This window comes from Embiotoca jacksoni, unplaced genomic scaffold (genome assembly GCF_022577435.1).
Source record: "Embiotoca jacksoni isolate LCO1_2020_lvr unplaced genomic scaffold, fEmbJac1.0.p SCAF_1, whole genome shotgun sequence".
NCBI classification, from domain to species: Eukaryota; Metazoa; Chordata; class Actinopteri; family Embiotocidae; genus Embiotoca; species Embiotoca jacksoni.
The window spans coordinates 21142671-21170510 of record NW_027185229.1 but is presented as its reverse complement, the minus strand read 5'-3'; the positions used below and the strand labels follow the sequence as shown (position 1 = coordinate 21170510).

The window sequence follows — 27840 nt, the reverse complement described above, 5'->3', positions numbered from 1 at the left end:
ATTGCAGCTTTAAAGCCGGAACAAGGCGTGTTCTCTTTTACGATAGTTTGGGTTGGACCAAACTCATGTTGGATGTGAAGGGTGGAGGTTTAAACCTACACTGGGACACCTTTTGGGCTGTTTTCCAACACAACTGCTGCTGTTCTGTCTGGCTCCGCCCACCCATTGATTACAGCTTCAGCCTTCACTGTGATTATATGCTGGAAACCCTGTTTGTATACAGGTTCACCCAGCCTCTCTGAAGTGTTCACCAATCAGTGACCTGTAGGGGTGTCTAAGGGTGTTTTCACATATGGTCCGTTTTAAAGGAACCAAACTCAGTCCCCTTGAAATGGACTAAAAAGTGGGCCAGCTGAAGAGGGACTCAGTTCTTTTTGCGTTCACGTTGTAAGTTCATTTGAAAGAGGAGTCCTCTTATCGGTCCCCTTTAGCTTCTGTTCATACAACACACTGATCTCCTGTCCCCGGGAGAATTTATTTGTTCTAAAAACTTTGAGAATATTATGTGGTATGTTATAAGTAGGACATTTTTAGTTTTTCCCCAGAATGTTCTTAAGGGTATAATAATATTCTGAGAATATTCTCAAAATATTTTGTGTAAACTTTCCTAAAATGTTTATCATAACATTGTCAGAAAAAAGGTGACATTATGCCCTAATTTTATGCCCAAACATTGAAGATTTGTAGTCGACACGAGCGCAAGCAGTGATATGTGGGCCCGAGCATGCTGCACGTCGGGGAGGTAGCGGGTCAGAACATACTTCCAAAAATGAAAAAAAAAAAAAAAAAAAAAAAAGGGATACAATAGAATGTCATTCAAAATATGAACAAAAAGTGATACTATAGCATATCGTCTGAAATATCTAAAAAAAAAAAAGTCAATATAGAATGCTGTCCAAATTATAAAAAAAAAAAAAAGTCGCATGTCGTCCAAAATGTGAAAAAGTCATCATATAATGTGTCGTCCAAAATATGGAATAAAAAGTCATACTATAGCATGTCATCCAAAATATGATTAAAAAGTCGTACTATAGCATGTCGTCTAACATGGAAAAAAAAGTCATACTATATATAGCATGTCGTCCAAAATGTGAAAAAGTCATACTATAGCATGCCGTCCCAAATATTAAACAAAAAGTCATACAATGGCATGCCATCCAAATTATGAAAAAAAGTAATCTACAGCATGTCGTCCAAATTATGATTCAAATTCATATTTTGGACAACATTCTATAGTATGACTTATTTTGTCCCTGCTTTGCATGGCTCAAGCAGTGATTGATTATGAGCATGTCGTCCAAAATATGACATATGACACGGCGAGATATCAAACTTTGCCGCATCGCCCTGGCGACGCCTTTTCACAAAAAAGCACGGGCTGTGATTCAGCTATTGTGACCCGATTTGATGTCGACGTGATCAACCAGCTCGATGAAGCACGTGAAATAATGAAATATGTATTTTCCTGTTGCCAGCAAGGGGCGCCATCACCATGGCCGATTATTTCCATACAGATGTCTTCAGGGCATGACTGTTATCAAACATGTAAAGTTTGGAGAAGGTCAGTCTATGTATACAAGATTTACAGCAATTTGTATTTTCATGGTGAGACGCTCAAAATGGCTGTCACGCCACAGGCACACCATTAGATGAAAACAAATCATTTTGATAACTTTTCATCTCCCACGTGTTAAGATAGCATAGACAATATTTCAGGCCGGTACGTCAAAGTCTGTAGGAGGTTATTAAAATACAACACATGCGAATCGACAAAAATTCAAAATGGCAAACTTCATGTTAAGTTTAGGTCTTCGTGCCAAGAGACTTTTTTTTGGATGTAGGTATGATCTACATGTCCACCGAATTTCGTGCATGTAGGTGAATCTAGGTGCTGGGGCTGCAATTTAGGGGGCGCTGGTGAGCCATTTGGCCACGCCCACTCGCGAAACCACTACAATATGTCAATTTTCGCCACGACTGACGCGGCTTCCAACTTTCATGGGTTTTTGAGTAGTTTAAAGCCGGCAAAAAGGTGATTAAGCTTAATGAATGAGAATAATAGGGAAGAAGAATTTCTTGAAGAACAATAGGGCTTTCGCACCATTCGGTGCTCAGGTCCTAAAAATAAAAAAAATTAAAAGGTTTGCAATAGTTGGCCAATATGTGCCAATATAAAAATGTTTGTTCTCAGAACATAATGCACATAAAGATGCTTCTGGTACATTAGAAATTGTTGGATTTGTGGTGGTGTTTTCTTTGTTGTTATTTATATTTAAAATAATTGTCAATGTCTAAAGCATTTGATGACCACATTTGATGGATAACGCGAAAAATATATATTGTATATAGAGTATGTTGCTATGTTGTACATTTCACTGTTTTCCCGTGGGATCCCTCCTCCGTTGCTCTAGATGAGGCTTCTTCCACTTTTTTATCATAAAAAGGTAGAATTATTTATTGGAAATATTAATATTGGTGAAATTATTGATGTCGGGCTAAATAATTAAACTGACTCAACATATATGGGTGTTTGTCATGAAACCTAATCCGAACCTAAATCTTTCTCGCCATTGTAGTCAGATTATCCAAGCAAAACCACGTCCGGGGAGATAAAGAAGAGGATATGATCCTTATATTATTTTCGATCTACATTAGCACATGCACGTGCTAATGCTTTATTTAGAGTAATCTTGTTAGCTGACCTGTAAGTAAGCCAAATAAACAGAACATTACAGAGCTAGACATAAGGCCAAGTAACACCACCATAGCCTCATCCTACCAAGAAGATTCTGGGTGTGTTTTCCTTGAAGACGTGCTGCACACACGCACACGCACACGCACACACACACACACACACACACACACACACACACACACACACACACTACAAGATTATCAGGCATCACGGCTCTGCACCAAGAGGAAAGATCAAATGGTGTGTGAATATTCAGTGGACCATCTTTATTATGGATTCACCTCTTAAAGATTTTGTGCTCTGCATCACTGTCTCATGAGGCTATAAACCCTTCAGAGCTAATTAGGCATTTAGAGAGTCATTACAATGTTTTTAAAGGCAAATCATTTTTTAAAATGCTTTTCAGATATACAAGATATCTTGCTGTAAATGATGAAAATACCTGCAGTCATAATTCAACGAACGCTAGATTACAATAAACATGTAATAAAAATGCATTAAAGAGAAACGGTAATACATAATGAGAATCGTAAAAGCAACATTTGACCACAAAAGAAATAAAGTGATTCAGGGTCATTGGATTGGATTTTCAATGGTGGTTCCAGAGTCTGACTTCCTGCCTTACTGATCTGTTCTGTGTAGCTCAATGTGGTTTCTGTCAATAATAGACTAAACTCATATTTGTAGGTAGCGGCGCGGAGAGATGTTTTTAAGATGCTTCCGGAACACGCTGCGTTTCGACTGGTAGTATTTTAACCGTTGTGTAGAATGGCTGCGATCAGATCCGTTGGCTGCGTCAAAGCCAGAACGTGACACAGCCGGCCTCGTGGCGTCAAACCTTAACACTCGAATTTTACACTAATCCCAGCGTCCTTTTCATCGACCAAGTCAACCTCCAATACGGGATTCATTACCAAGCAAAGTTATTAAATATGAATGCGTCTTCACATCCATCTGTCTTGGAAGTATGCTCCGAGTGTTGCATGTGATGATTAGAAACATTAGAGAAGACTGAAACATGAATGAAAAGGAAAACTAAGAAAGGCCTGTTTATGCTTTAGCTACTCAATCTGGGTGTAAGTGAGCTGTTTGTTTATCATCTGGCACGGATACTTATCAAAGTGGTCACTGAACTAGTTTTGTTTGGCCGTTCAGTGTAGTGATGCAATAAAAAGTCAAAGTCAAGCAAGGCCCAAACAAATTGTCAGCGTATAATTTCCCGAGTCGGCCATGTAAAATGTCAGATGCTTTAATGAAGTCTTTATTATATATCCTGGATTTAGCTGCGCTGGGGAAACACAGTGACGGATCACTGGATGAAAATAGCCAGGGGATGGTAGTATCCCAAAATATCCCTGTTAAGCTTTAAAGTCTTACTACAGATTGTCTGATTGAGCTGCTAGTCCGTTTGCTTTATGTGTCCTGTTAATCTTCATTCGAGCATGATGAAGCAAACTAGAGCATGCCTTATTAAAATCGCTGGCAAAGCGGAGAGGAAGAGACCTGGAACCGGTAGGAAGTTATGTAATGTTAATCTTTTGTTTTTCAGTGAAATACAATTTGTTTCCCTCAGTTTGATGTGCGGGAACAATAGTTTTCATGTCTTGTGGTTGAAAACGGTTTGATCAAAGTCCAAGATGAGAATTATTTTGTCATGTAAAGTGGAAGCTAGTTTTGTTCATTTTAGTTCATGCGAAGAAATGCACCTGAAAAAAATACACAAAGAAACATGGTTACAGACCTGAGATTGTAATACCAGTTTTTGCATTCGTTCCCATTAATAAATACATCAAAGTGTTTCAGCTAACAGAATAAAAAGCTTAATGCTTTGAGGTAGAATACATGAGACAAAGTTTCGTCATATATACACAAAGCATTTCAAACAGCAGATGTAGCATTTTAACATCATCAAACTTGCATTGCTGCTCGTCTCTTCCTGGAGAAACTGCCCTCTCTTCCAGTTATCTCCGACTGCAGAATCAAAACATAAACCTTGAATCATATACTGTAGCTCTTGCTATTATGCACTTGCAAGCTGATCCCAAGATAAAAAAAAAAAAAAAGAAAAAAAAAAAAAGCAGAAGAACCACTGTCAGGCACAACAGTACTCTGTAGCTGCACACCTGCCTTCATCCTCAAAACTTAAGCATGTAGAAATTACTGACATGCTGCCAATTAATGTGTTACTACAGTAGTATGCATTAACCAGGCCAGCTGAAAGTCCACATATCACATGATAATAAAATATTAAAGGTACGAGATTTTAATTGTCACCAGACCTAAATTCGCTGTGTGAGTATATAGGTCTGGCTACGCTCCATTTGGGATTGTTTACGGCCGTTACCAATCAGCATCAAACACTGTATGACGTATGTTGTGCACTGAAACCCTCCAAGCTTTGAACACAACAGATACCCTTCCCCAGTGTGAGCAAAGTGCAACGCCATGTTAGTAAATGACCATTGTGACTGCACAGACTTGAGCTACAATTTCTCAATATTTGCGAGTGTTGCTACAACCGTTCAAATGACTTCATTTCACAGATTGGTCCACCTAGCAGACTGGCTGAGTGAACGTTTATACAAACAAGGTTTCCAGACCATAATCACAGCCAAGGCTGAAGCTGTATGCACTAGTCGTTCAGAAACTGGCAATAAATTCAAATGGACATGGCGGTGATAATGAGAATAGACCACAGTTCCCGATCACAAAGCCAGTCACCTACTGTACATGCTAATCTATCTTCTGTAGTATTTTCTATCCTCTAACAGAGGTTTAAGATACTAAGACCAGAATTAATATCCTTATTCCTATGACAAAGGTGTAGGTGCTAATCCACTATTCACGGTTCTTAGTTTAGTATAATGATACAAGTGAATGTCTGAGCTGCAGAGTGGGCTGTGTCAAGGGAGCTGGATGTGTTCTTTTTTTTTTTTTTTAGCTGTAGCCGCTTCGTTTACTTAACTTTAACTGCAGAAGAGCTGCTCGGACAGGACTCTCCACTCAATTAGCCTGAATTAATGGCAGTTCCTTTTTACAGTGATGTGGACCCAATTGGATAAAACATGGGCTTTTAAGGTACTCAGTGAGACTGACATCTCCAAACATAGATGCAAGTGAACATCTGGCTTTGTAGATTTTTGCAGGTGTAGTGTAATACTTTATATGGTCAGCAATTGCAAGGTACTAATACGAAATTCTTTGGCATCTGCAATAATGCTTTAGTGTTAAATCCACACACCGGATTGTATGCGTGGAGAATATCTACAGCAAACCCAGTGCACTGGAAAGATCTAGTGTTCCGTCTCTGTCCTTTGCAGCTCCACATCACAGCAGCAAATGGCTACGTGCAGGCTGCAGAGCTGCTGCTGGAGGGGGGAGCTCGCATGGACCTGAGAGATTCAGATGGATGGCAGCCTCTTCATGCTGCAGCATGCTGGGGTCAGGTAAGGTAAACAAACAAGTGTACGTACACATGCACACGACGGTCTCCAAAAGCATGAATTTAATTTGCTACCACTTGTTGTTGTTGCTTCAGATGCATGTGGCGGAGCTGTTGGTGTCTCATGGAGCCAGTCTTAATGCCAAGACCTTCCTAGAGGAGACTCCCATCGGTATATTTATACCTCAGCACTCTCTTATCAATATAACCAGCAGGTGGTTAAGAAGACAAATGTCTCATCTCAGCAGGGGCTCATTTCAAGCTTGTTCAGTCAATGCAAGTTTTACATCAAGGCTTATTTCCCCTTAAGTGCTGATTTCCATGTTCTTAAAATGAACCCGAATCAGGATTTGCTGTTTTATGTTCATACCAGCTTGTACATTTTTTTTTGTCAGTATTGATGATTAGTGAATTTGAACATGGTAGGAATGTTATAATCTAACCATTAGAGACTACAAAGATTTGTGAGACGGAGGTGTAATTTGAAAGAAGCTGACATGCCATGTACTTTATCCACATCCCTTTAAGATCTGTGTGAGGATGAGGAGTTCAGAGCCATACTGCTGGATCTCAAACACAAACACGACACTATCATGAAGTCACAGCTCAAACACAAGACCTCACTGTGCAGGCGGACGTCCAGTGCAGGCAGTCGTGGGTAAGTACTGACATCTGCTGGCGGTTTTATACCTACTACAGAGTTTCTATTCATTTTTTTTGGAAGCAAAGGGGGGGGAAGGAGGACAGAGACCTGCCAGTCGTAAAACAAGACAGCTGTCAAATTGTAATCAAATTCAGTGATTTGTTATTCTTCTAGTCGCTTTATCTGACTGGGAACTTGACTTGTGTTTACAGAAAAGTGGTGCGGCGAGCCAGTCTGTCGGACAGACACAACTTGTGTCGTAAAGAGTACGAGACTGAGGCCATCGTATGGAGGGGAGGAAGGGAGGAGGAAGACGAGAAAGAGAAGGAGTCTGATCAGGAGAATAATCAAGTGGTTAATGTAAGTTTTTTTCATTATCAGGTTTTATTCTTGTTGCTAAATAGGTATATATACCTATACATATATTTATGTTGAAGCAGGTTGCAGAAAAACTCACCAAAAAAAAATTCAATTTAAGTTTCTGTTTGGAGACACTGAGGGAGATTTTCTTTTTAATTGAAGCAAATATATTTTCTTTAAGTCTCATTTTATTTGAGCTTGGGCACCAGATCAAAGATATCTGATCTCCCCTGCACAGTGTCGCTCCTTCATGTATTTAATTATCTAAAAGAGAAGCCTTAGAGGGATTAAAGTAATCCTTATTGATGTCCTGCAGGTCAAGCCGGTTGTAGCTGTGGAGCTGCCAGATAAGCCCAAGCTGCCCACCATCCTCAAAGATGGCAACACCAAACAGAACGGCCTCATCTCCACAACGACGTCGGTGCCACCTCAGCCGCCCTCCAACGGCAACACGCCATCGTCCAATGAGGGCACGGTCGTCACCACCCAGCCCAGCCAGGAGGACGCCTGGCCAAAAGAGCGCCCTCATACTTTGTCGGAGCTCAAGAAACAGAGGGCCGCCGCCAAACTGTTGAATCACCCCTTGTTCAATGGTCACCTTGGTAATGGCTCCACAGACTCCTTCACCGATGCCAAAAGCAACTCGGAGGACCCCCGCATGCCGTTGGTCTCCTCTAACGGCAACGCAGTTTACTACACTCCAGCCAGCGGCGACCCGCCCCTCCTCAAACTGAAACAGCCGATGGAGGAAGAGCAGCCGAAGGTGCGTACCTGCTGCTGCGTGTCGTAGCGCCCTGGTCACGTAACTGTTGACAGATCAGGAAGTGTTTGCAAAGAGGAGGGAAGCAAGGACCGTGCTGCGGGAGGGAAGAGAGGAGGGAGGGAAGTGGGGAGTATTCTTGTCTTTTAATATCCTGTTCCTCTCCTTCGCTACACTTCCTCCAGAGCGGATGGGAGTCGTGAAGAAGGTCTGTAAACTTGTCCTCATACCTCCATGTCAAATGACTCCTGAGACACCTTCCCAGAATGCAGGCATATTTAAAGCGTAGCAGAGAAGGGGAACTGAGCTGTGCCACTTTGTTCTCTGAGGCATCACTTGGATAAAATTCCTTTTCATGTATTGAGTCTCTTTACAAAGACACACCAGATTGGTAGTGACAAGAATCTGTTTCTGTGGCCCTGCTGTCTTCATAATAATCAAAGTTTGGGCAGGTTTTTTTTTGGAAGCTTTTCAACTGGAAAGAGTATAAAAAAAAAAAATGTTGAATGAGGAGAAGATTGCGAGGTACTGCATGTTCTGCTCTCAGACAGAGATGGAAAAGAGCTTCTTTCTTTTTTTTTTTTAACCCTGCAAATGGATCATTATTGTGTCATTAAATAACATTTCCTCCAGGACAAACTCGCATTGCTGTTAAACCACAATGTTCTAATTTTTCATCATATTCTTGTCGTTTTCCAATGAGCAGGAAGGCCACCCTTGAGTGGTCCACACCAAGTTGTTTTACACCATGTAATACAAATGTAGCAAAAAGAGATACGTGACATCTCTCCACGTTCAAACACTGCCTGCAAAAGCAAAGGGAAGGAATGCCATAAAACAGTGTTTAAATATTCAAGAAGTGTACTTCTACACCGAGAGATAACAGGAAGAGTAAAGTACTGCACTATTGTGTTTGAAACTGTCACCATACTCTGTCGACTATACTTCACCTCGCCGTCCTCTCATATCGAACCTAAACTGACAGGTCATGCTTTGTTTTTATGCATAACCCACTTTGTGCTCACTCCTATAGATAATTTAAGCAAACATGTTTTAAAATTCCTGTACATTGTTTTATTTATGAAATTAATGTAATGTGTAAAAAAAAAAAAAGAAGAAGCATATTATGGTTCCTAAAGTTGAGTGTATTTATTATTTGGATGGTGTGTGGAGAGTGTGAATGCAATATGAGAAAAGCTGGAGAAATGTTCCCAGCAAAGCACCTTCTGACATGGAAAAGTCCAGCGTTCAAAAGATGAAGTGAAGTAACGGTGACTGTCCGTTATACAGTATGTATATGTTTATTAAAAACACAAACGAGCCACCCTGTTGGGATGGAGTCATATTTGTGTCACTACAAATAACAGTGTTATTTGTCTGTTTTTTGTTTCCCCCCCCCCTTGTGGCCATTGTGTGGCTTCACCCGCTCTCAGTCACTGTATTTGTCTTATTAACAGAAACTGTAAGTGTTTGTAATGAATTACTGTAAGTGTTGTATGAGTTTTCAGAAGAGACACGCAAACTTAATGCCTCAGTTTTTCCTTTTTTTTTTTTTAAACGTTAATCCTCACATGGATCTTTGGTATGTAGCGAGCCCTTACCGTTGTGTCGGGTGTCCTTTAATGCATCACGGGTCCAACACACAATATAGCCTACACTCGTCAGTCCAAAAATAAGCAGCAGTTACTCTGCTTAATTAAAAGGGTAAATTTGACATTTTTTTGGAAACACTTACTGAGACCAGTTACACGAGAAGATTGACAGCATACATGGCTCTATGCCAGCTGGAGCCAGCAGCTGGTTAGCTTAGCTTAGTTTTACGATGCAGGTACACAGACATAGCCAGGCTACCTGTTTCTGGTCCTAATGCTAAGCTATGCTAAAACCAACCAACTCCTGGCTGTAGCTTCATATTAAACTGATAGGAAGATTGATACCGCTCTCAAATTTGGCTTATTCTCAACAAGTAGAAATGATTATCTTTTAAAAACAAATGTTGAACCGATCTTTTAAACTAATCTTGTGAGTGCCAAAGAGTCCTCCACGAGTAAAAAAAAAAAAAAAAAAAACATCGGATATGGACATTTGGAAAGTTTGGAGGAAGGTTTTCGTTGCCGTTACAGAGATTTGTTTCCTTCTGAAGGCCAATCCCTCTGAAAATGTGATTACCCACAACGCCACTCTGTCACACTTTATCCCCACAACATCAACTGTACAGTGTCATATATTTGTACAGATGAGTTTGTAAATATGTTTGTATTATTATCCCTTTGTTCCCATGTTTTGCATTTAAATGTCTGTGTCGTTACCGTTGAGGAACATATAGGAAAATCCAGTGTTAAATCCAGTGTTAATAGACTTTTGGTTGTAAAAGGGGGGAAACTGTCAGACCTCGTCGACCCCCTTAGTCATATCCAGAAGTCCAAAAGTCTGTCTGCAAAGTCGAGTACACCCAGCTGTCTTCAGCATACTTAGTGTTTTCTCCCTACTGTTCAGAGACCAGTGTCAGTGGTTCATTCAGAAATGAGTGGGGACATTTTCCTCCCCACTTTTTTTTTTTTTTTCTTTCCCAAGGTCAGTTTTTAATATTGTGCTCTCAAAGGAAGCGGATTGTTTTTTGACTAAATTAGGTCCAAGAGATTGCCATTTTCCCTATTTTTGGTTCTTGTACTTGTTTTATCAAAGGAACCAAGGCGGTGATATCATCATGTTATGAATCAGCTAAAATTCATCTGAAGTTTGAGCTGCTGCAAACAATTTAATACAAATTTCCATTCTTGTTCCTTACTGATAAAATTCGATCAAACTGAATTGTTGTTCTGAACTATAGCCAGGTTAGTATGAGTCAGAAAGGGACAGTTAATAAGTAACCTGTGTTCAATTAATATTCATAGATGGAGGCTTGTGTTTGACGGCAAGTCTCGTTGTCTATAAGGATAAAATTATGAAGAAGAAAGACTACTGATTTTGTAATTACTGAAATATATTGATGGTTGCATTAACATATTTTGAATAAAATGTATATTTTGAGAATTTTAAATGGTCTCTTCTGAATTTGTAAAGCTCTTACACGTTGTCATGTACGGAAGTGTGGCGCTGCCACGGCTGAAAATCAGTAGCCCCATTTTTTATTAATCAGGTAACGGCACACGTCACCTACCCCGAAACCAACTTATCATGTTTCAACAAGATACGTTTATTGTGATAATGTGACACATTTAAACGTGGTGATAACCTGAAACTGTGTTGTACGCTGAATATTTTTTTTTTTTTTTTAAATATCACGAGTGTATGGGTGTCACTCGTGTTTTGCGTACGAACGAGGCGCAGCACCGTGATGTGCACGGAGCGGGAGGAAGGTATAACCCTAATGAGTAATTGCTACAAATTTCGGCGCGTGATTAAAATCCGCATCCGAGTTACAGGTGATTTTGTGAGCAGTGGTCTGGGTGCGTCAGCAAGCAACAACAAAAAAAAGCGCACATCAAAGTATGTGAATAATGAATGTGCTATGAGCGGGCGCAATGTCATGTTGGAGAGCCGAAGTGCCGTGGCGCCACAGTTAAAGTCAGTTGCTCTGAATGTATACCCTCAGACCCCAGGGGGACAAATTCACAGTCACAATCTGGGTCAGTGTCAAAGAACCCCCACCTGGAATTGCATGTCATTTTATATTCGTTCAAATTAAAGTTTTGGATAAAGTGACAGCCTTATGTTGTTATAATAAAACTATTCGCGTTGTAACTGATCAGTTTTCTTTTTCTGGTCTGGTGGCAATATGCCTCCGCAGTCAGGTACAATGAATTTCTTTCAGGTTTAATTCAGAGGTGCCCTGCAAGCCTGAGCAGAAAAAAAACAAAACATCTCAGACAGAAACTTTTTAAATGTGAGGACTGGATACTTTTTTTTTTTTTTTTTTTTTTTTTTTTTTTACTGTAAACTGAAAATCTTTGAATGTATTTTAAACTGTTTGTAAAAAAGGAGACGCTTACAAAATTATGAGCATTTTCATTTTTTTGGAATATGTTTTTTTGACATTTCATCTGTGGATGTACGAGTCAAACGAAGTAACATTTTTGAAAGCTCCATTATTTTAAAAAATGATTTTCAGTTTAATAGTCCGTTTTCATTTCATGTTCACGTGCTGTATGAAGGTTACTACAGTTCAATTCACCCTGAGACGTCCGCTATACTTGGCCTATTTTTTCAGTTCTGAGGCAGGCAGAGGCAGGTCCGTCCTTCATCACACAGCTGTCGGGGTCTTGGCCCGACTTCAGATGCTTCCTCCAATGATTTTCTTCCTTTTTCCCCGTTTCTGAACTTTCACTCGTTCACTGGCTGTAGGGTCAACAGGGGTCAATATTTTGACAGGCTACACGCAGCAGTTGTTGCTCGGATGCATAACAGCTGGGTTACAGCGGCAAGTAAAGAAAACAGTTTAGAAATAAAATAGAAGTAGCCTATGTCTCGCAGAGTTTATTTTTGCCATTTGGTAAACTATCTATTTCCAGTCTCCGTTGAGTAAGAGTTTACAGCAGTCTTCCACTCGATTAGCTGCCTATCCATCACTCTCTCTGTTTTATTAAAATGTTAATTTTAAGGGAGTGTCCTGTCCACATTGATGTACTTCTCTTATCAGTGTTTACAGTTTATTATGCGATCATAAAACAGCACGTTTCAGCCAATATGTCTCCTCAGGGATTTGAAAAACAAACCAGTCATGCAAACACTAAATAATTTGTCAAACATCTACGTAGTCATTGATGTGTATTGAGCAAATGTTAGGAGAGACCTTCTTTTCATCTGAAGCTCCCTCTGTCACTATGTGGAAGGCATATAGACAGAGAGGAGGACAATGGCGCTGAAAACACATGATCCAGACTGCATTAACCTCCTCTGTGCTGCCTGACTTTGCTATTGTGCCTTTGCTTTACAGAGAGCAAAGCCAGCTGGCTCTGGTCCCAGTCCTTCAGTCCTCTTCACTGAAGGGCAAGTGGATCACTTCCAGAAAGAGCATACAGACACACACTGACCACTCAGCTGCTTACATAAATGGAAGGATGCTGGAAGAAAGCACAGAGAAACAGCCGGGAATGTGGTGCATAAAGTAGGAAAGTGAATCAACGGCAGAAGTTTATGAGACCACGCGATCGAAGAAGAGGCGTTTGCGTTGAAGAGCCAAGGCATGCAAGTGAAGCATGATGAGAGGGCCTTGAAGTGGGGCTCCGCTGGGAGGAGACAACAGCTATCGAGCCTCTTGCCAGTTTGTAAGAAGACTGACAGCAGAGCCTTCCAAAAAGACGGGCTGGACACAGGGACGGCTCAGTGGGTCAGGGCGTCTGCTCGGTTCCCATGATCTGTCGGATTTAACCGAGCTTCAGTGCGTTATTTGACCTGAATTTACGATGTTTACGAGCTGATGTCTGTTTGCCCAGCCACTGATAAAAGGATATCGACCGAAGGATTTACACTCGGTCTGTGTCAGTTACTCACTAAGACGTGAGACAGCATTTCAGTGCAACAAGCACTGATACTTGAATCTAAGGTTGAGAATATGGGGGGGGAAGTCACTATCACAGTATTACTCCGTTTTTAGCCAGTTTTAGCCATGAGACGGGGCTACAGGTGCGGCTTTGTTAACTGGTCAGTTGATTAACCACTATGAAATATCTCGACAGCTACAGGATGGATGTGCATGAAGTTGTGCAGAGACATTCATGGTGTGCATGTGATGAAAACCGACTCTGGCAATTCTGACTCCTCAACTGCAACCGTCATGTTTTGAGTAAAATGTCTTCCCAACAGCTGCCTTGAAATTTGACACATTCGTTGCCATCATCGAGGTCAAATATGAATTAGTCAGTTGCTTTGGTTTATAGGTAACGACCTGATGACTTTCTCACCGGCCTCGGATTTACTTTGTGTTTCCTGCTAATTAGCAAATGCTGTGATGCTAACATTCTAAAGTCAGATCATGGATAAGCATTATACTGCAGCTAAACACCAGAATGGAATGTGAGCATGCCAACATTAGGATTTATTCTCAAAATTCACATCCACATATTACAAAATATCAAGTTTTCATTGAAAGGGCCAGTGCCTACAGTAATGGAATCATTTTTTTTCTATGAAGGCGTAGCAAACTGATGAACCAGCAGTCATCGGTCATGACACACACCAGCTGCTCTACATGTCTACAACTTCACCTTTTAAAGGAGGAAATGTTATAGTCTCCAAACTGTTTCAATAAACCTGATTTACTGGTTTCCAGAATGACAACAGAGCAGCAACACTTCTTTCTTCAACAGCAAATGTCCACCTGTAAAGGTTCCTAAATAAATAACTGTGGAAACATGTTTTTGTTTGTTTTTGTGCATCAGAGTGCCCCAAATATATACACACAATCACAAGCAATAATCTGCAGCTGAAATCCTGGACAGTGTACAATGACAAACTATGAACCGTAGAATCTAAATAATTTACAATCTGAGGAAGGAAGGGTGAAAGATTTACATTAACGTTAGGTGTTTGCCATGTATTCACTTGGCGCTATCCAGGAAAGCAATCACATGTCTGTGTAAAGTGACTATGAACCAACAGACTGACAACATGCTGACCACATCAGAGTCAGAGAGCATTAAAGTGGAAGTTACAGTGACGTTATTGACGGAACACTGCCGATTTGTCACTACATGAAGCAACACACATTCACAACTGACTCATTGATTGAGCATGAGAGCAATGGCATTTGGTCCACATTACAAACTGGAGTCTCAGAAATGACCATGGTCAGGGACATCAACGTGACCCTAATCGGGATGTAAAGTGATGAGTTCTACCTAAAATACAAAATATTTCTGGGAATGTCACAGTGACTTTTTTTCATTTCACTCTCTACAGTACGTGGGACTGTACTGTTCAGCTCTTATCTAACAGGAGTGGTCGTCTTCCGTTATGTCTGTCTGTGGGAGGCAGCAGATACGGTTCACGTAACAGCCCAGGACTTGTTCTCAGACATGTTAATGTCACTTTTTAACATTTACATTCAGCACTGACCCCTGCTGGGGAAATAAATGTTTCATTCTAAACTATTAAAAGAATAAATCACCAAACCGCAAACGTGATAAAGGGTTTAAACTTAAAAGCCATGTTAAATCAGCCAACATGTTGATTGTGTGGCTCTGCTGAGTAAAGGTCAAAGGCTCCACAGCTGCACTGAGTGTGGGCTGTTTTTCATGGCTTCCTGCCAACATCCCACCCTCTTTATCTCACCTCCTACACACTATCACCCTTTTCTCTCTGACTTTTACATTGTGAGTGTACATATTAGCATTCTTTCTCCCCCCCAAAAAAGGTGCAAATGTCACCAGAAAGCATTACCCTGAAAGCGGGTCATGTTTATCACGTGACTAAACTTTTAACACAGACATGCAGCAGGATGCTCCAATAACACAGAACTATTTGGGGAAGTAGGCTTCACTCTTTTAAATTAAACCAGTTGAAGAGTTTGTACTGATCTTGTGCTTTCCCACAACTTCCTTTTGAGGTTGTGCTTTTGTTTACATTCCTGCTTCTTTTTTTTTTTTTTTTGCAAAGGTGTGCTAATTTAAGTGAGAAACAAGAGTAGAAAAATGTCTGTACATTTTCTCTAAAACCTGGCTCATCATGTTGATGCAATACACACAACTTATAAAAACCCAGCATGGTAACAGCTTACATTTCCTGTCTTGTCTTGTTGGCCTGCAGCCTTATCTCTCCCTGACATGACACCCTATAACTGCCGACAATGAAAACTAGCGTGCTTTGCATTAGAGATACGCCTATACTTTGAGGGGACATGTAAACTCAGTGACCCCTCCATAGTAACACTAATGGCATCCAATATAACTGATGTGTCATAATGTTCACTTTTATAATGTCTGTAAAATGTTATGTAGGTCATAGTCAGTGATGTTGATTTATTGGAAAGCAATACAATATTGTGGCCACCACATTTATGTAAAGGGCCATCTTAAAGTACTGTATGACCTTATACATACTACAGTCCACAAACACTTTAACACTGTGGTCTTCTCTTACCTTAACCGGACTAATCTTGTTGTTGTGTTATTCTTCACAACGTGTGTTAATCTGTGTTAGGCGTCCTGAAATACTCCGTGGTGTGATTGGTGCTAGACAAATAAAATTCAACTGAATTGAGTTGAATTGAATTGAATTGAATTGAATCTGGAGGATGATCATGGAGGTAAAACAACAACAGACCTCTTTTTTTTTTTTTTTAATCAAACTGAACACATTTAGTGAGTCTACAGGCTGGAAAATGCACACATTACATTGTACAGATCTGCTGGGCTTTAAAACACACGTCCTGGTCTCAGTTATACTTGCACCCCACAGATGCTTCATGGGATAACTCGGTGACGTGAATCAGCACGGTTACACCTTTAAATACCTCCCCCCTCCTCCTCCTCCTCCTCTTCAGCATTTAGTGTCTGCGATTGCGCGGCGTCAGCCCTCAGTGGCTGTCGGTTATAATCGGTCAACAACAGGACTGGAGAAACACTAGTGTGCACAGGGCAGCATGTTTACAGCCACTAACACTCCGAATTAGTTATCCGAGCCGGTTTCCTCGCTCGTTTGAAATTTTCGGAGACTCTAAGCTAGTCTGGAGGGGGGTGGGGTGGGGGGGGGCAGTCGACGACAATGTTTTTGTGTCGCACGGGGAGGCTGTCAGCAGCGGCTCTGGATCAGGCTTTCAAGGCACCGGGCTCTTTTCTGGCGAAAGTCAAACCAAACAGACCGGGGGACGTCACGGTGACGGTGCGCACCGGCCACACGTTTCAACGGCACCGGGTTTTCTGCGCGTCCGCCGGCGGTGTCGGGCCACCTCCCGCGCACCTGAGGAAACCACCACAGCGGGACCCCGTCCGGAACTGGGACGCGTCGGCTGGTTTTATAAGCGCAGACCGGGCACACTCGGACCGGGTGGCCGCTGTCGCTGCGAATCTCTCCAAAAGCGTGCGGCGCGAAGGCGGTGCATTAGATGTTGTCGGGCAGCCGCTCGTTTGGACAAACCGGCGCCATAACAGCGGCGTGAACTCGGCGGGTGATGTTTTGTTTACAGGTAACTGGGGGGTTTCCAGTCGACACTGCGCCACCATGCAGACCAGATCTTCATCCACAAAAGCGGCCACGAAGAAGAGCGACGCGGCCGAGGAGCAGACTGACGGCGACAAAGGGGTAAAATGAAACCGTTCCGAGTCAAGTGTTTTGTTGTAACCCCCGGTGACCGCTTTAATGAGAGCACGCACGACCCGGTGTCGCGAGTCCCGCACGGCTCAACCGGCGGTGTGGATCTCCCGACGGGAACCCAAACACAACTGCGGACCATGCAAATATCAAGCCCGGCTGGCTTGCTCAAGGGGCTCTTCAAGCAACACACCGCTCACATGTAGTGAACGGGGGCTCGTTATACAACAGGGCATGACGCGCACAGATACGTGGGCTGCCTATTTCTGCAGTGAAGTCACTGTAAGTCCGTGTAAAATGAACCTAAAACCAGCAGAGGTGTCGTTCACAGAGCTGAGAGAGCACATGCTGCCTCACGCACACCTTGGCTGCACAATGTGGTCGGGGAAAGGAAAAAAAAAAAAAAAAACCCTCCTTCATAGAGAGTCGTAAGCGTGAGTCAGTGACTATAAACCCAGCAACACTTGAATGTGGATTCAGTTTGTGCGGTGGCATGTGCTTTTTCAGAGCTGAGTCAACACCGGTTCATTTAAAAAAAAAAAAAAAAAAAAAAAGAGCAAAACTAAACGTGGCAACTTGGACCTACATTGAGTAATGATTTGGCTCAGGTGTGTTCTGTATCATCTTCATTAGTACAAAAGCTAAAAGGTTTACATTATATTATTATTAAAGATAACAAGTCACATTATTTACATATTCATTATCTTTGATCATGTTCACTATTCTAGCAGACGGCTTACCAACAGGGCTGCAGCGATCAGCAAATAGGTGATCAACAGAAAATTATTCTAAGAAAAACGGATAATTATTTTTCACTTTTTAGTGAAATATGTCAAACCTCTGCAAGTTCGAGGTTTTCATGTGAGAATTTAGTCCTTTTTATGTCGTGACAGTTTATGAAAATCTTCTGGACTGACTGATCAGACAAATGAAGCCATTTGAAGAAATTTGCAAAAGCATTTTTAACAATGTTTTCACGTAACGATTTCATAGACTGAACAAATAATTGGAGAAATAATCAACACATCAATCGATAAGGGGAAAAAAAAAAATAACTGTTTACAAATAGTAATAATAGTTGGAGCCTTACTATTCAGCACAAAGTACAACTAAGGTTGAAAAACACGTCATTATTTTTCAAAAAAAAAAATCTTTTAATAACAGTTCTTCAAAGCTAGTGAATAAATATAAAACAACTGTTTTTCCCTCTTAAAAAACTGTGGCCATCATTACCCACAATGCAACTCAACAAATTCGGTCAGCAATGATTATAGCCTCTCGCTGCCAGCTTCGGGGAGATAATGAAAGGGCTAGAGAGGTCTCGTGAAACCAACTCTGCCTTAAGTAGGAATGCAACGGTGTAATGCAGCTCCCTCTGGAGCCACAAAATATTTTAAGTATTTTCACATATGCAGCAGCCCTCCCCAAAACACAGATTTGTGTAAAATTGGTGGAGTTCCCCTTTAATGAAACAATAGGCTGTTCTTCTGCAGCAGGTTATTGGTGTGTTCAGTTTCATGACACTTAGCATTCACTCACTACCTTCTGCTTGAGCCACTTACATGACGGACTCTCCACTTTCCCATTTCCCTCCTGCTCTGTGTTTGTGTGTACATGCGAGTGTCTCTTTGTCAGTGTTTGTATGCCACTGTGACTTTGCATGTGTTTTTATGCCTCTGAAAAGCTGTCATCCGGCACAGCAGTCCTACTGTTCCCCTCCTATACACCCTCCCTGGCACAGCTCCCTTTAGCTGCTCCCTCACATGACCCTCCCACAGTGCCGTCTGCCTTTACTTTTAGCTTGGCCTTTCTTGCCTCTGAAAAGCAAAACGCCTGCTCCCTTGCCCACTCTGGACTCCTCCTTTGTCCATTGTTGGCAGCCCAGTGAATACGATGCCAAGGCTATGGCTTCATCCAGGGGCTCAGGCCAAAATTCAGCAAGACCAATTGTAGCCGAGAGAAAAGATCAGCTTGTTTATTCTTATGTCTTCTTCTTCTTCTTCTTCATTGTTTCTGCCTTGATTAATTGTCTGACTCGGGCCCGCAAAGGAAGACAGCAGAATGTCAGTGCAGCAAAAAAAAAAAAAAAAGGCATGGAAGGACATGAATGGAAGTTACTGTATGTAAGGTCAAATGTCGCCCACGGCAGTGAATGGCCCTTTATTGTCACAGTCCTCACTGTCACATTTGCAAATGTCTCAGAGACGATTATATTAATGTAATGCTTTCACGATTGAATCTAAATATGAAAGAACTGAAACGTGTGGTTTTGTATTGCTACGAAATCCAGCTCACACATTCGTGCCCCCTCAGGGTGAACTGTAATCATGTCGGTGATCACCTGGTGGTTGGCGATCAGCTAGTTACACCATCAAAACGACAACAAAATATGTACTTTGTAATCAAATGCAAGATGACCAATATGGCTGTTACCATATCTGCCAGACGTCAACATGTTGACGACGTCATTGTGAACATGTTTGCATTCAGATGTTAGACCTGTTGTACCAGAATTTAACCTTACAGAGCTGTGAGCATGGCTGGAAACTCTTGTGTAAAATCTTGCCAAATAGTTGCCATGTTATGTAGAGCATGCACACTCATACATTTCCCCATCGGCCTACGTTTTGTCTGAAAGGCTACAGTAAAAATAAACTGCCCGTTTAAGAGGCCACAGTCTGCAGTATTCCTCATACTTAGTGAGTTGTCTGAGCTCTGCAGGTACAATGTCAATATTTTGCCTAGAAATAGATGAATCACACAGGCCAGAGGTATATCCTGTTTTGTTTTAGCTGGATTGTGTTTCTTCCCAGCAGAGGAGATATTTGAATAACTTGCCCACAAAAGGAACCTCTGGACACGAAGCCTTCCTGTCAGATGATACGAAGCTGCTCCATTTATGGTTGCAACTTTGGTTCAGTAGCTCTCGGCGAGAAAAAAAATGGGCCATAACGGTGTCATGTTCATTTTTCTCCCACTATCCTTGTGTTGAAATTGCATTGCGGCAGCAGGGTGATCAGGTAAACATGCGGCCTTGTAGTTAGGCAGAAAGTTTTACTTGCAACAGTCATAGAGTTTCTAAAATGTTAAACCTGCCTTCTTCAGGGTTTGAGTTTGAGCTGATTTGAGCATAAAAAAAACAACTCCCAGTACTGAAAGTAGGCTCCAGATGCTTGTTCAGATTCTTAGTTTTATTTGCTTGTACTGTGGTCAGATATTTCCTGAAGCAGGAGCTGGTTTTACATTAACTTTGAATCACACAGGGAGGCTGTTTAACTGCTCTCTCGTGTTTGAACTGTTAAAAATCCTACATCTGTGTGTGATTCAATGTAGATTTTTTTTTCTTAAACCCCTCACTTTATTTTGCTTCCATAACACTTAAATGTTTATAATCTTCTTTATGATGCCACATACGAGTTTCAAATGGTGCTGTGATGCCCCTGCTCTTGAATCTTCCCACAAGGAGTCCCAGCATTGAAGTTAAAAGGTGAGCTCTTGTTGTGTTTGATTCAGCAGCGCTGTTTGTCAGCTAAATATGGACTGAAAGGGTTGTAAGAGGTTTCTTAACAGTAAACTGCAATCATGCACGGTGCTCATTGCAAGGCAAAATATTGATTTATGTAAACCCCCAGTTTTCTCAAATAAAAACAAATTTACCCAATGTCACAGCGCTAACTGGTTTTCACGTGACAATTTGTAGCCAAATGACTGTACAACACTACAAAGCTTTCTTCAAACAATTCAGAACTGATGACGAAGAGTATTCAATTTTAAATGTTAATAGTATTACATACTTCCACATTTCAAAAACTGCGGAAGAGTGCATTAGTATCATATTCACAAGTCAACTCTGTAGCCCAAACCGGAATCTTGAATTTTCCATAATAAAGCTCGTCGTACAGGTTCAGCTGCTTTACGCTTGACCGCAGATTTAAAATGCAACCTTTTAGACTTTTGCCAGCCAGAGCATTGGGTTTATTTACATACTGTACAGTTAAACGGCAGGCTTTCTCAAGTCCTAACCATCAACACAGTGTGCTGGTCTGCCGGTTGTTGTGGTTTTATTGTGTGGTGTAGTTCATGAATCTGCTTCACACACACACACACCGGAGTGACCTACCTGCTCTGGCCTGTGTGTCAGACAGCTGGAGTGTGTCTGGTGCTTGTTCCTCTTGTCGTGGTGTGTTTGTGTTTGGGCTTTGTGAGTGTGAGAAAGGGTGAGTGATGATGTGAACTACTTTAAACACAGTAGCATTCTATGTTTAATCAGCTGACTCGGCTGCTCTGCAAATAGAAGAGGCTGAAAAAAGTGCAGGCTTTGTTTGACCTAATCGGATGACGCACAATCACAACACACAGGTTCCTCTATTATGATGCTACATACATTTAAAAAAATGACAAAGCAGCAGGTTTGCACAAAACGTTTCCAAAATACAACTTCATTTGCCAATTAATCTTTAGGTTAGGTTCTGACGAGGTCACCCTGTGGTCTGTATTACTTTACCTTTATAGATACTGAATGGATGGCATTTTATAGAAAACTGTACAAGTTTAGCATGCAAAGAGGATCAGTTTGTCAGTGCTACCCTGCGAAGGAAAACGGCAGTTAATAACCCTGACATTACTGATGACAAAGATCGAGACTTTTACGTATTTATGGCACCTCTAAACATTATGTACAGATACTGAATAGATCAACAGTTCTTGTAAAGACAAGACAAACAATGCCACATTTTCCAGTGTTGCCACTCTCTCAGCTCTGTCCTTGTTGCACAGTAAATATACTTACACCTACAAACACTTCAGCCTCTTTCAAAACAAAATATTTCTCTTAGCAGCGACATACCAACATATAAATGGAGCATCCCCTCTATTTCCTCTACTGATCGTGTGTGCGTCATGTTGAAGATGACGTCACAGCAGCTACACGCGACAGCGCTATAGTAACGCTGCTGCCTTGAGGGAGTACTATTGGCAGTGGAAAAGAAAACTCAGAAAAGTACCAAAAGCGACTCCAGTCAGTACCGACAGAGGGGAAAAAAAAAAGAAGCACAATACCCCTATCGAAAGGCTCTGAATTTGTGGTTTCTAATAAACACTCTCATGCTGCTTCCCGTTTCATTTTGTTGTGCCTCCTATTTTACACTTTTTTTTTCTTTTCCTTTTTTTGTCCAGGGTGTGCAGACTGTGAAGGAGGCCTCTACTACCTCATCGACAGGGAAGGACCCGATGGACACAGAGCCAGAGGGAGGAAAACCCAACAAGACCCAGCAGCTAAAAAAAGTCTTCAAGGAGTATGGAGCAGTGGGAGTTTCCTTCCACGTTGGGATCTCCCTCATGTCTCTGGGAATGTTCTACCTCCTTATATCCAGGTAACAAAACATCATGTCATCGCTATTTCTACAAGTGTGGGGGGGGGGGGGGGGGGGGGCTACGCATAATATTCCGGGTGGCTAACAGCTACTACTTATTGTTACTTATTCGGAACCATGATCATGGATCGATAAAATAATTTGTTAGAGCAGGATTAATATATATATATATATATATTTTTTTTAGCTTTTTGTCATTTTAAATGCTTAAAATATGTTGCACCTTTTAAGGAAAATCTAACGCATATTTAAACACTGTCTGAAGAAATGGGTCACATCTAACTTCACCTTATTTGTTGCTACTTGGTTTTGTACATATAAATTAAAGTCAAAATATTTCAAGTGTAGCTACACCAACATCTGACAGAATGAAAAAAAAAAACCCACATTATTTGTACTATCCTTTAACAATCTAAGAGTAAGAGTGTCCTTGCAGAAGTACTAATGGGTCGCAGTTTTATAGAGAAATTCTTTATACAAGAGGACAATAGACTTTCTACTGACTAAAACAGGAAATCACAAACAGATGAAGTGGGCTGAAGGGAAAGAGAAAAAGTAAAATCCTAAAACAACTCATGAAGGTATGAGCAATCTCTTACTGATATTATGTAGCAGTGTGAGAGCACTTTCCTTTAAGGCTCAAGATGTGCTCGGGAAATGGCTGATGCGTGTTTACTGTATACTGACCCTTCTGTCGTTGAGATGCAACTTCTGCCTAAATTGGACACTAAATTCATGTTTAATGCTTGAATAAGGTTAATCTTTCTCATCCTGTAAGCATTTTTTTTGTTTTTTTAATTGTGCATTATTTTCAGAATATAAAGTCTGACCCTTATTATGTACTGCACTCATTTTGTCACCGTCTGTTGATGTCGTACAGACTTTCTTACTTTTAGAAAGAGTATCAGTCCAAACAATGTCAGGCCCTTGTCTGTCTAGCCACAAACCTTGAATACCAAAGAGATAAACTTGGCAGTTATTATCTGACAGCGTAGAGATTTCCTCCTCTAGCTGATAATGACCCTTGAAGTGGAAACTGACTCTTGCCAGCAGCCATCGAGCATTATCACTGCGCGGCCACAGAGCCCGGGCATGTGGCCTGCTAATACAGCGCCATGTGCTGTGTAAACAGTTGTCAGGGTGCAGATGGATCATTATATTTAGCTGACTTAAGTTTACCGAGTGCAACAGGGCTGCTAATGCGTGTGAAAGGCTGTATTGGGTGAAGCAGCTCGAAACCTGGTGCTACCACATTCTTTACATTTTTATTCCCCAAATAGCTCATTAAAATGCCACGACTGCACAAAAACCAAAGCCAGTCTCACAGAGACAGTGACATGCAGCTTGTTAACTCTACGTGCTCTTAATGCTAATGTCATCAGCTTAAATTGGTTTATGTAAGATAAACCATTATGAAACATGTATTGGACACAGCTCCCTCTGGTGGAGACAAATGCGAATTGCACTTCTGAACACTTTTGCAGATGCAAATGGAACCCGTCACGACTGCTATTGCTGCAGTGCAAGATTTTTAGGATTTGTCAAAAGTGCAATGAAAGAACTGTTTGTTTTAAGCAGTGAGTTTTTGTCGAGATTTCTTTTTCTGAAAAGTTGTTTTGTTTTTGTGGTGTGTAGTAGTTAAGACACCTCGGCTGCATGTCTCCGTTAAACATGATAACGGCAATAAACCTGATTCACACAATTTAATGATTGCTATTAGGGACTTGATGGAATACAACTTTTTTACAGCTAAACACAAGTTTCACTGTGGTTTTTATTGCTTCATAAATTGTAGCTTCCATGGTTGCTCAATGTTTGGTGTCCCTCTTAACAGAAAACTAACATTCTAAATCTTGGTTTCATATTCAAATCACAAAATGTATTTCAATCAACATAAAATCTGTGACCCCGTGCATGTTTCTTTAAATATAATGAACATTTGACAAACTTTACTTTGTTGTCCTATCAAGTTCAGGATTCAGTTTAGGGTTCTTGTGATCTTTTATATTATCTGTGTACATCTGTGACTTCCTGCATCTTACATCACCAGCAGCTCACTCGGGTATTGTGACAAGGGTTCACTTGTTGTCCTTTGCTTTAAATTAAAAACAAAGGTCGATCTTGGCTTTCATGTTGTGGCCTCGACACCGCGGACTCTTTCTTTAGGTCTCAGTTGATGGTTTTGAAAAGCAGCTGTAGACTCATGTATTCAATGGCCTTTCCTTTGTTTTGCCCCATGTCGTCTAGTTGTTTTAAGGTCTTATGATTTATGTTGTTTTTTTGCTATATAAAAACAAAATATTAGTCTTGGGGCTGGTTAGTGTTGTTCTTTTATTAATTTATTATTTTTGTATTTGCTTACTTTTAAAATTGTCTTTCATTTATTTGAATTAATTTTGTTTATTACGATCGTCACCTTTATTTCGTTTTATTTCATTTTGAACTTTTATGAGATTGTGAGTGCGCGCACACACACATGCACGCACGCAATTGTATGGCCAGAAACATCTGTGTGTTTAGAGCACTACTGGCAGACATGTGATTGAAAAGAAAAGTGTAAGAAGATAAGTTGTAAGTTATCGCATGCTATGTAAACTGTATGCACTTCTAACCAGTTTTTTGTAATGTCTTTTGTCCCCTCCCCCCCAGTGGGATCGATATGGCGGCCATTCTGTGCAAACTGGGCTTCAGCGAGGCAGTCGTTGAGTCTAAAATGGCAGCAGGAACCAGCACGTTCGTCCTGTCCTACGCCATCCACAAGCTCTTCGCTCCCGTTCGCATCAGCATCACGCTGGTGTCGGTGCCACTGATTGTGCGCTACTTCAGAAAGACTGGACTCTTTAAACCGCCCACACCTGCACCCTGATGACCCCTCTCTACTCCTCTGCTGCCTCATTGAGCTACAAACATCCTGAATGGTCATAATTAAAATGCCTGTATATATCCTTACTGCTAAGAACATGTCATATTTTCTCTTTGCATTTGTGAATTCAGGTAAAACATTTTCTACGTTAATTCCTGCTATAAAAGAATCTTGATGTGGGCCTTGATATGTGTTCCAAAAAAAAAAAATGAAATAAAAGGCTGGAAAAGATTAAATATTAATTTACAATCAAAAGAATGATCAGGGATTATGAGTGTTAGTCTTGAACTCTTGGCTAGTTGGTCTTTTAATGCTTTGAGGGTTCCCAGTGGGGATTAGTGGGATAACGCTGATCTCTCTTTCACTGCTCTGATATCGGACTTGGCTATGTTCTGGTGTTATGTGAATCAGCAGAATATTTCAGGTTCATTATCGCTCCCTCTTTGCTTCTTCTCTCAACCCACCTCTTCATTTTCTGCCATTGTCTTGCCTCCCTCTATTTTTCTCTAGGCTCTCCTGGCATCCATTTCCTGCTCCTTGTCTTATTTACCAAATGCTACAAACCAAGTAGTAACTGAAAGTACATTCATTTTCAGTGATGCTGATTGTAATTAGGTTCAAACTTTGGATGAAGAATTGAGTTTTTCTGTGATTGAATGGTTGGTATTTAACTATTAAAAAAGGAAAGTCTCCTTTATACTTTGTGTGTTTTTGTTACAAACTACCACCATCACACCAGCATCATATATTAAAATTATGTCTAAAGAAATTGCCCACTTTGTTGTTACAACAATATTTGAATTAATGATAAATAAGATGACTGCATGAGAAAGGTACTGCTCACAGTGGCAAATTAAGAAAGTTATCATCTGACCACAGTCATCCGAAGCTCTATATAGTTTTACCGTGTCTTTCAGCTCGTTGTTTTGATTTTATGACGTGCAACTTGACTATTTTGGTTCACTCTTGCTGTGCTCATTGATGTTTCCAGCCTCAGAAGGCCATTTTCACCAAGAAAGATTTTAAAATATAGCTTTCCTACCTAGCATCAGACAATAAAATGAACCGGTAAACATAGGAGCCTTTAGGATTTGCTCAAAACTATAATTGAGCTAAGCAGGAGAGCGAATACTGCCCAAACCAATACCAGTGTTGCTCCGTATGGAGGGAATGAATGAATTTATACTTTCCTTGTTTTGTCTATTTATTTTGCACTCAATTTCAATCCATCTGTATGTCTGTATGTCAGATGGTGGACTGACGTTAAAGAAGTTACATTTGAATGAAAACAAATAGAGTATGTTTGATATTTTGGTGGGCAGCAGAAACAAACTAAATACAAATCTGACATCAGTTATTTACATGTAGGTTAAATTATTATTCAAATAGGTTTAAAAAGAAGAAGCAAAGTGGCATGTGTTTTAAGTTTTCAAATTGTGTTCTGTTTATTTTCAATGGAGTGGAAATTCTTCCAAAACCAGTTCAGTGTCATTTGGACACTGCAAAGTTCAACTTTTATATTAAAAGGAAACACATTTAGAAAATTAGCTGATTTGCACTCTTCTAAATTTTGTGCCGTGACAAAAATAGAAGAGGAAACTTCAATTATTACATAAAAACATTCATTGTTGACCTCATACATGGAGAAGGAAATTTGACGTGAGGAAGAAGGCTCCACTTTTGGTTGCACTTCCTGTTTTTTACCACACTGGGGAGCTCCTGAATTACAAATACAGTGTTGTTTGCTCCGGTACAACCACATCATACAGTTTTCATCTCTTTGATTGAACTTGTTTGTACTCTTAATATCTTCTACATAAATGCCAGCATTGTATCACAAGAAGCAGCATCATCCAGGCAGATATGATACAGTAAAATGTGCTACAGTGGCAGGTTGATGTCAACAAAGCAATGATAAAGCTTGTGTGCACATTTTATATGACATTACAGAAAACATCAAAAATCGCGCAGACTTGTAGCTGGACCGCACTTGACGACAGTGCTGTCCTGATAGTGTGCTATGTTTCCTAAGGGGTTAGGTCATCGCACACTGACCTCTTTTACTCTTCATAAAAATGCATTATTCCCGGCTGCATTTTCTCACAGCAGGTCTGGTGCCATCTCTCGCCTCACTTTCCTCCCGTCCTCCCTCCCTTCTTCCTTTGAGGTTTGATGGGTCAGCCAGCACAGCAAGCGAGCCTCAGCTGGTGTGGTGTCCCCTAAGAGCTGCGATGTATTGAATGGTAGCTGCCTTGAACAAGACCTGATCTCTTCGGTGTGTGCGGTGTGTGTTTCTCTGCCCGGTAAATAATTCAGCCAGGAGAGTTGTATAAGGAGAACTAAGAGTGCACAGTGGTCTGCGCCAGATATCAACCCTGCTTTTTTTTTTTTAGGAATAGGAGCTTTGGCAGCACTCTGACACCAACTTATACAAACCAATCTCACACACGCACACA

At 40.9% G+C, this 27840-nt stretch overlaps 2 protein-coding genes across 2 annotated transcripts in view; both read left to right on the top strand.

Moving 5' to 3' along the window:
• The window catches only part of ppp1r16b (protein phosphatase 1, regulatory subunit 16B), an 87032-nt gene extending 76092 nt beyond the window's left edge, over positions 1-10940 (top strand). The window contains exons 8-12 of the mRNA XM_069147311.1: positions 6016-6141; positions 6234-6309; positions 6666-6795; positions 6993-7140; positions 7457-10940. Of these exons, the coding sequence (XP_069003412.1) occupies positions 6016-6141; positions 6234-6309; positions 6666-6795; positions 6993-7140; positions 7457-7930 (954 nt within the window). The 3' untranslated portion in view covers positions 7931-10940. The remainder of the gene's footprint in view (positions 1-6015; positions 6142-6233; positions 6310-6665; positions 6796-6992; positions 7141-7456) is intronic.
• Positions 10941-16395: 5455 nt separating this feature from the next.
• Positions 16396-26081, top strand: fam210b (family with sequence similarity 210 member B). Its single transcript, XM_069147176.1, has 3 exons — positions 16396-17140; positions 22325-22521; positions 25171-26081. Exons 1-3 carry the CDS (start codon positions 16604-16606, stop codon positions 25385-25387), a joined length of 951 nt encoding a protein of 316 aa, XP_069003277.1. The 5' UTR covers positions 16396-16603; the 3' UTR covers positions 25388-26081.
• Positions 26082-27840: the final 1759 nt, after the last annotated feature.

What these genes read in the sequence shown, in the direction of transcription:
- fam210b (XM_069147176.1), top strand. Translation starts at nt 16,604, where the DNA reads ATGTTTTTGTGTCGCACGGGGAGGCTGTCAGCAGCGGCTCTGGATCAG. An exon ending in AGACTGACGGCGACAAAGGG is followed by an intron (nt 17,141 to 22,324) that starts GTAAAATGAAAC and finishes TTTTTTGTCCAG; the next exon opens with GGTGTGCAGACTGTGAAGGA. An exon ending in TTCTACCTCCTTATATCCAG is followed by an intron (nt 22,522 to 25,170) that starts GTAACAAAACAT and finishes CCTCCCCCCCAG; the next exon opens with TGGGATCGATATGGCGGCCA.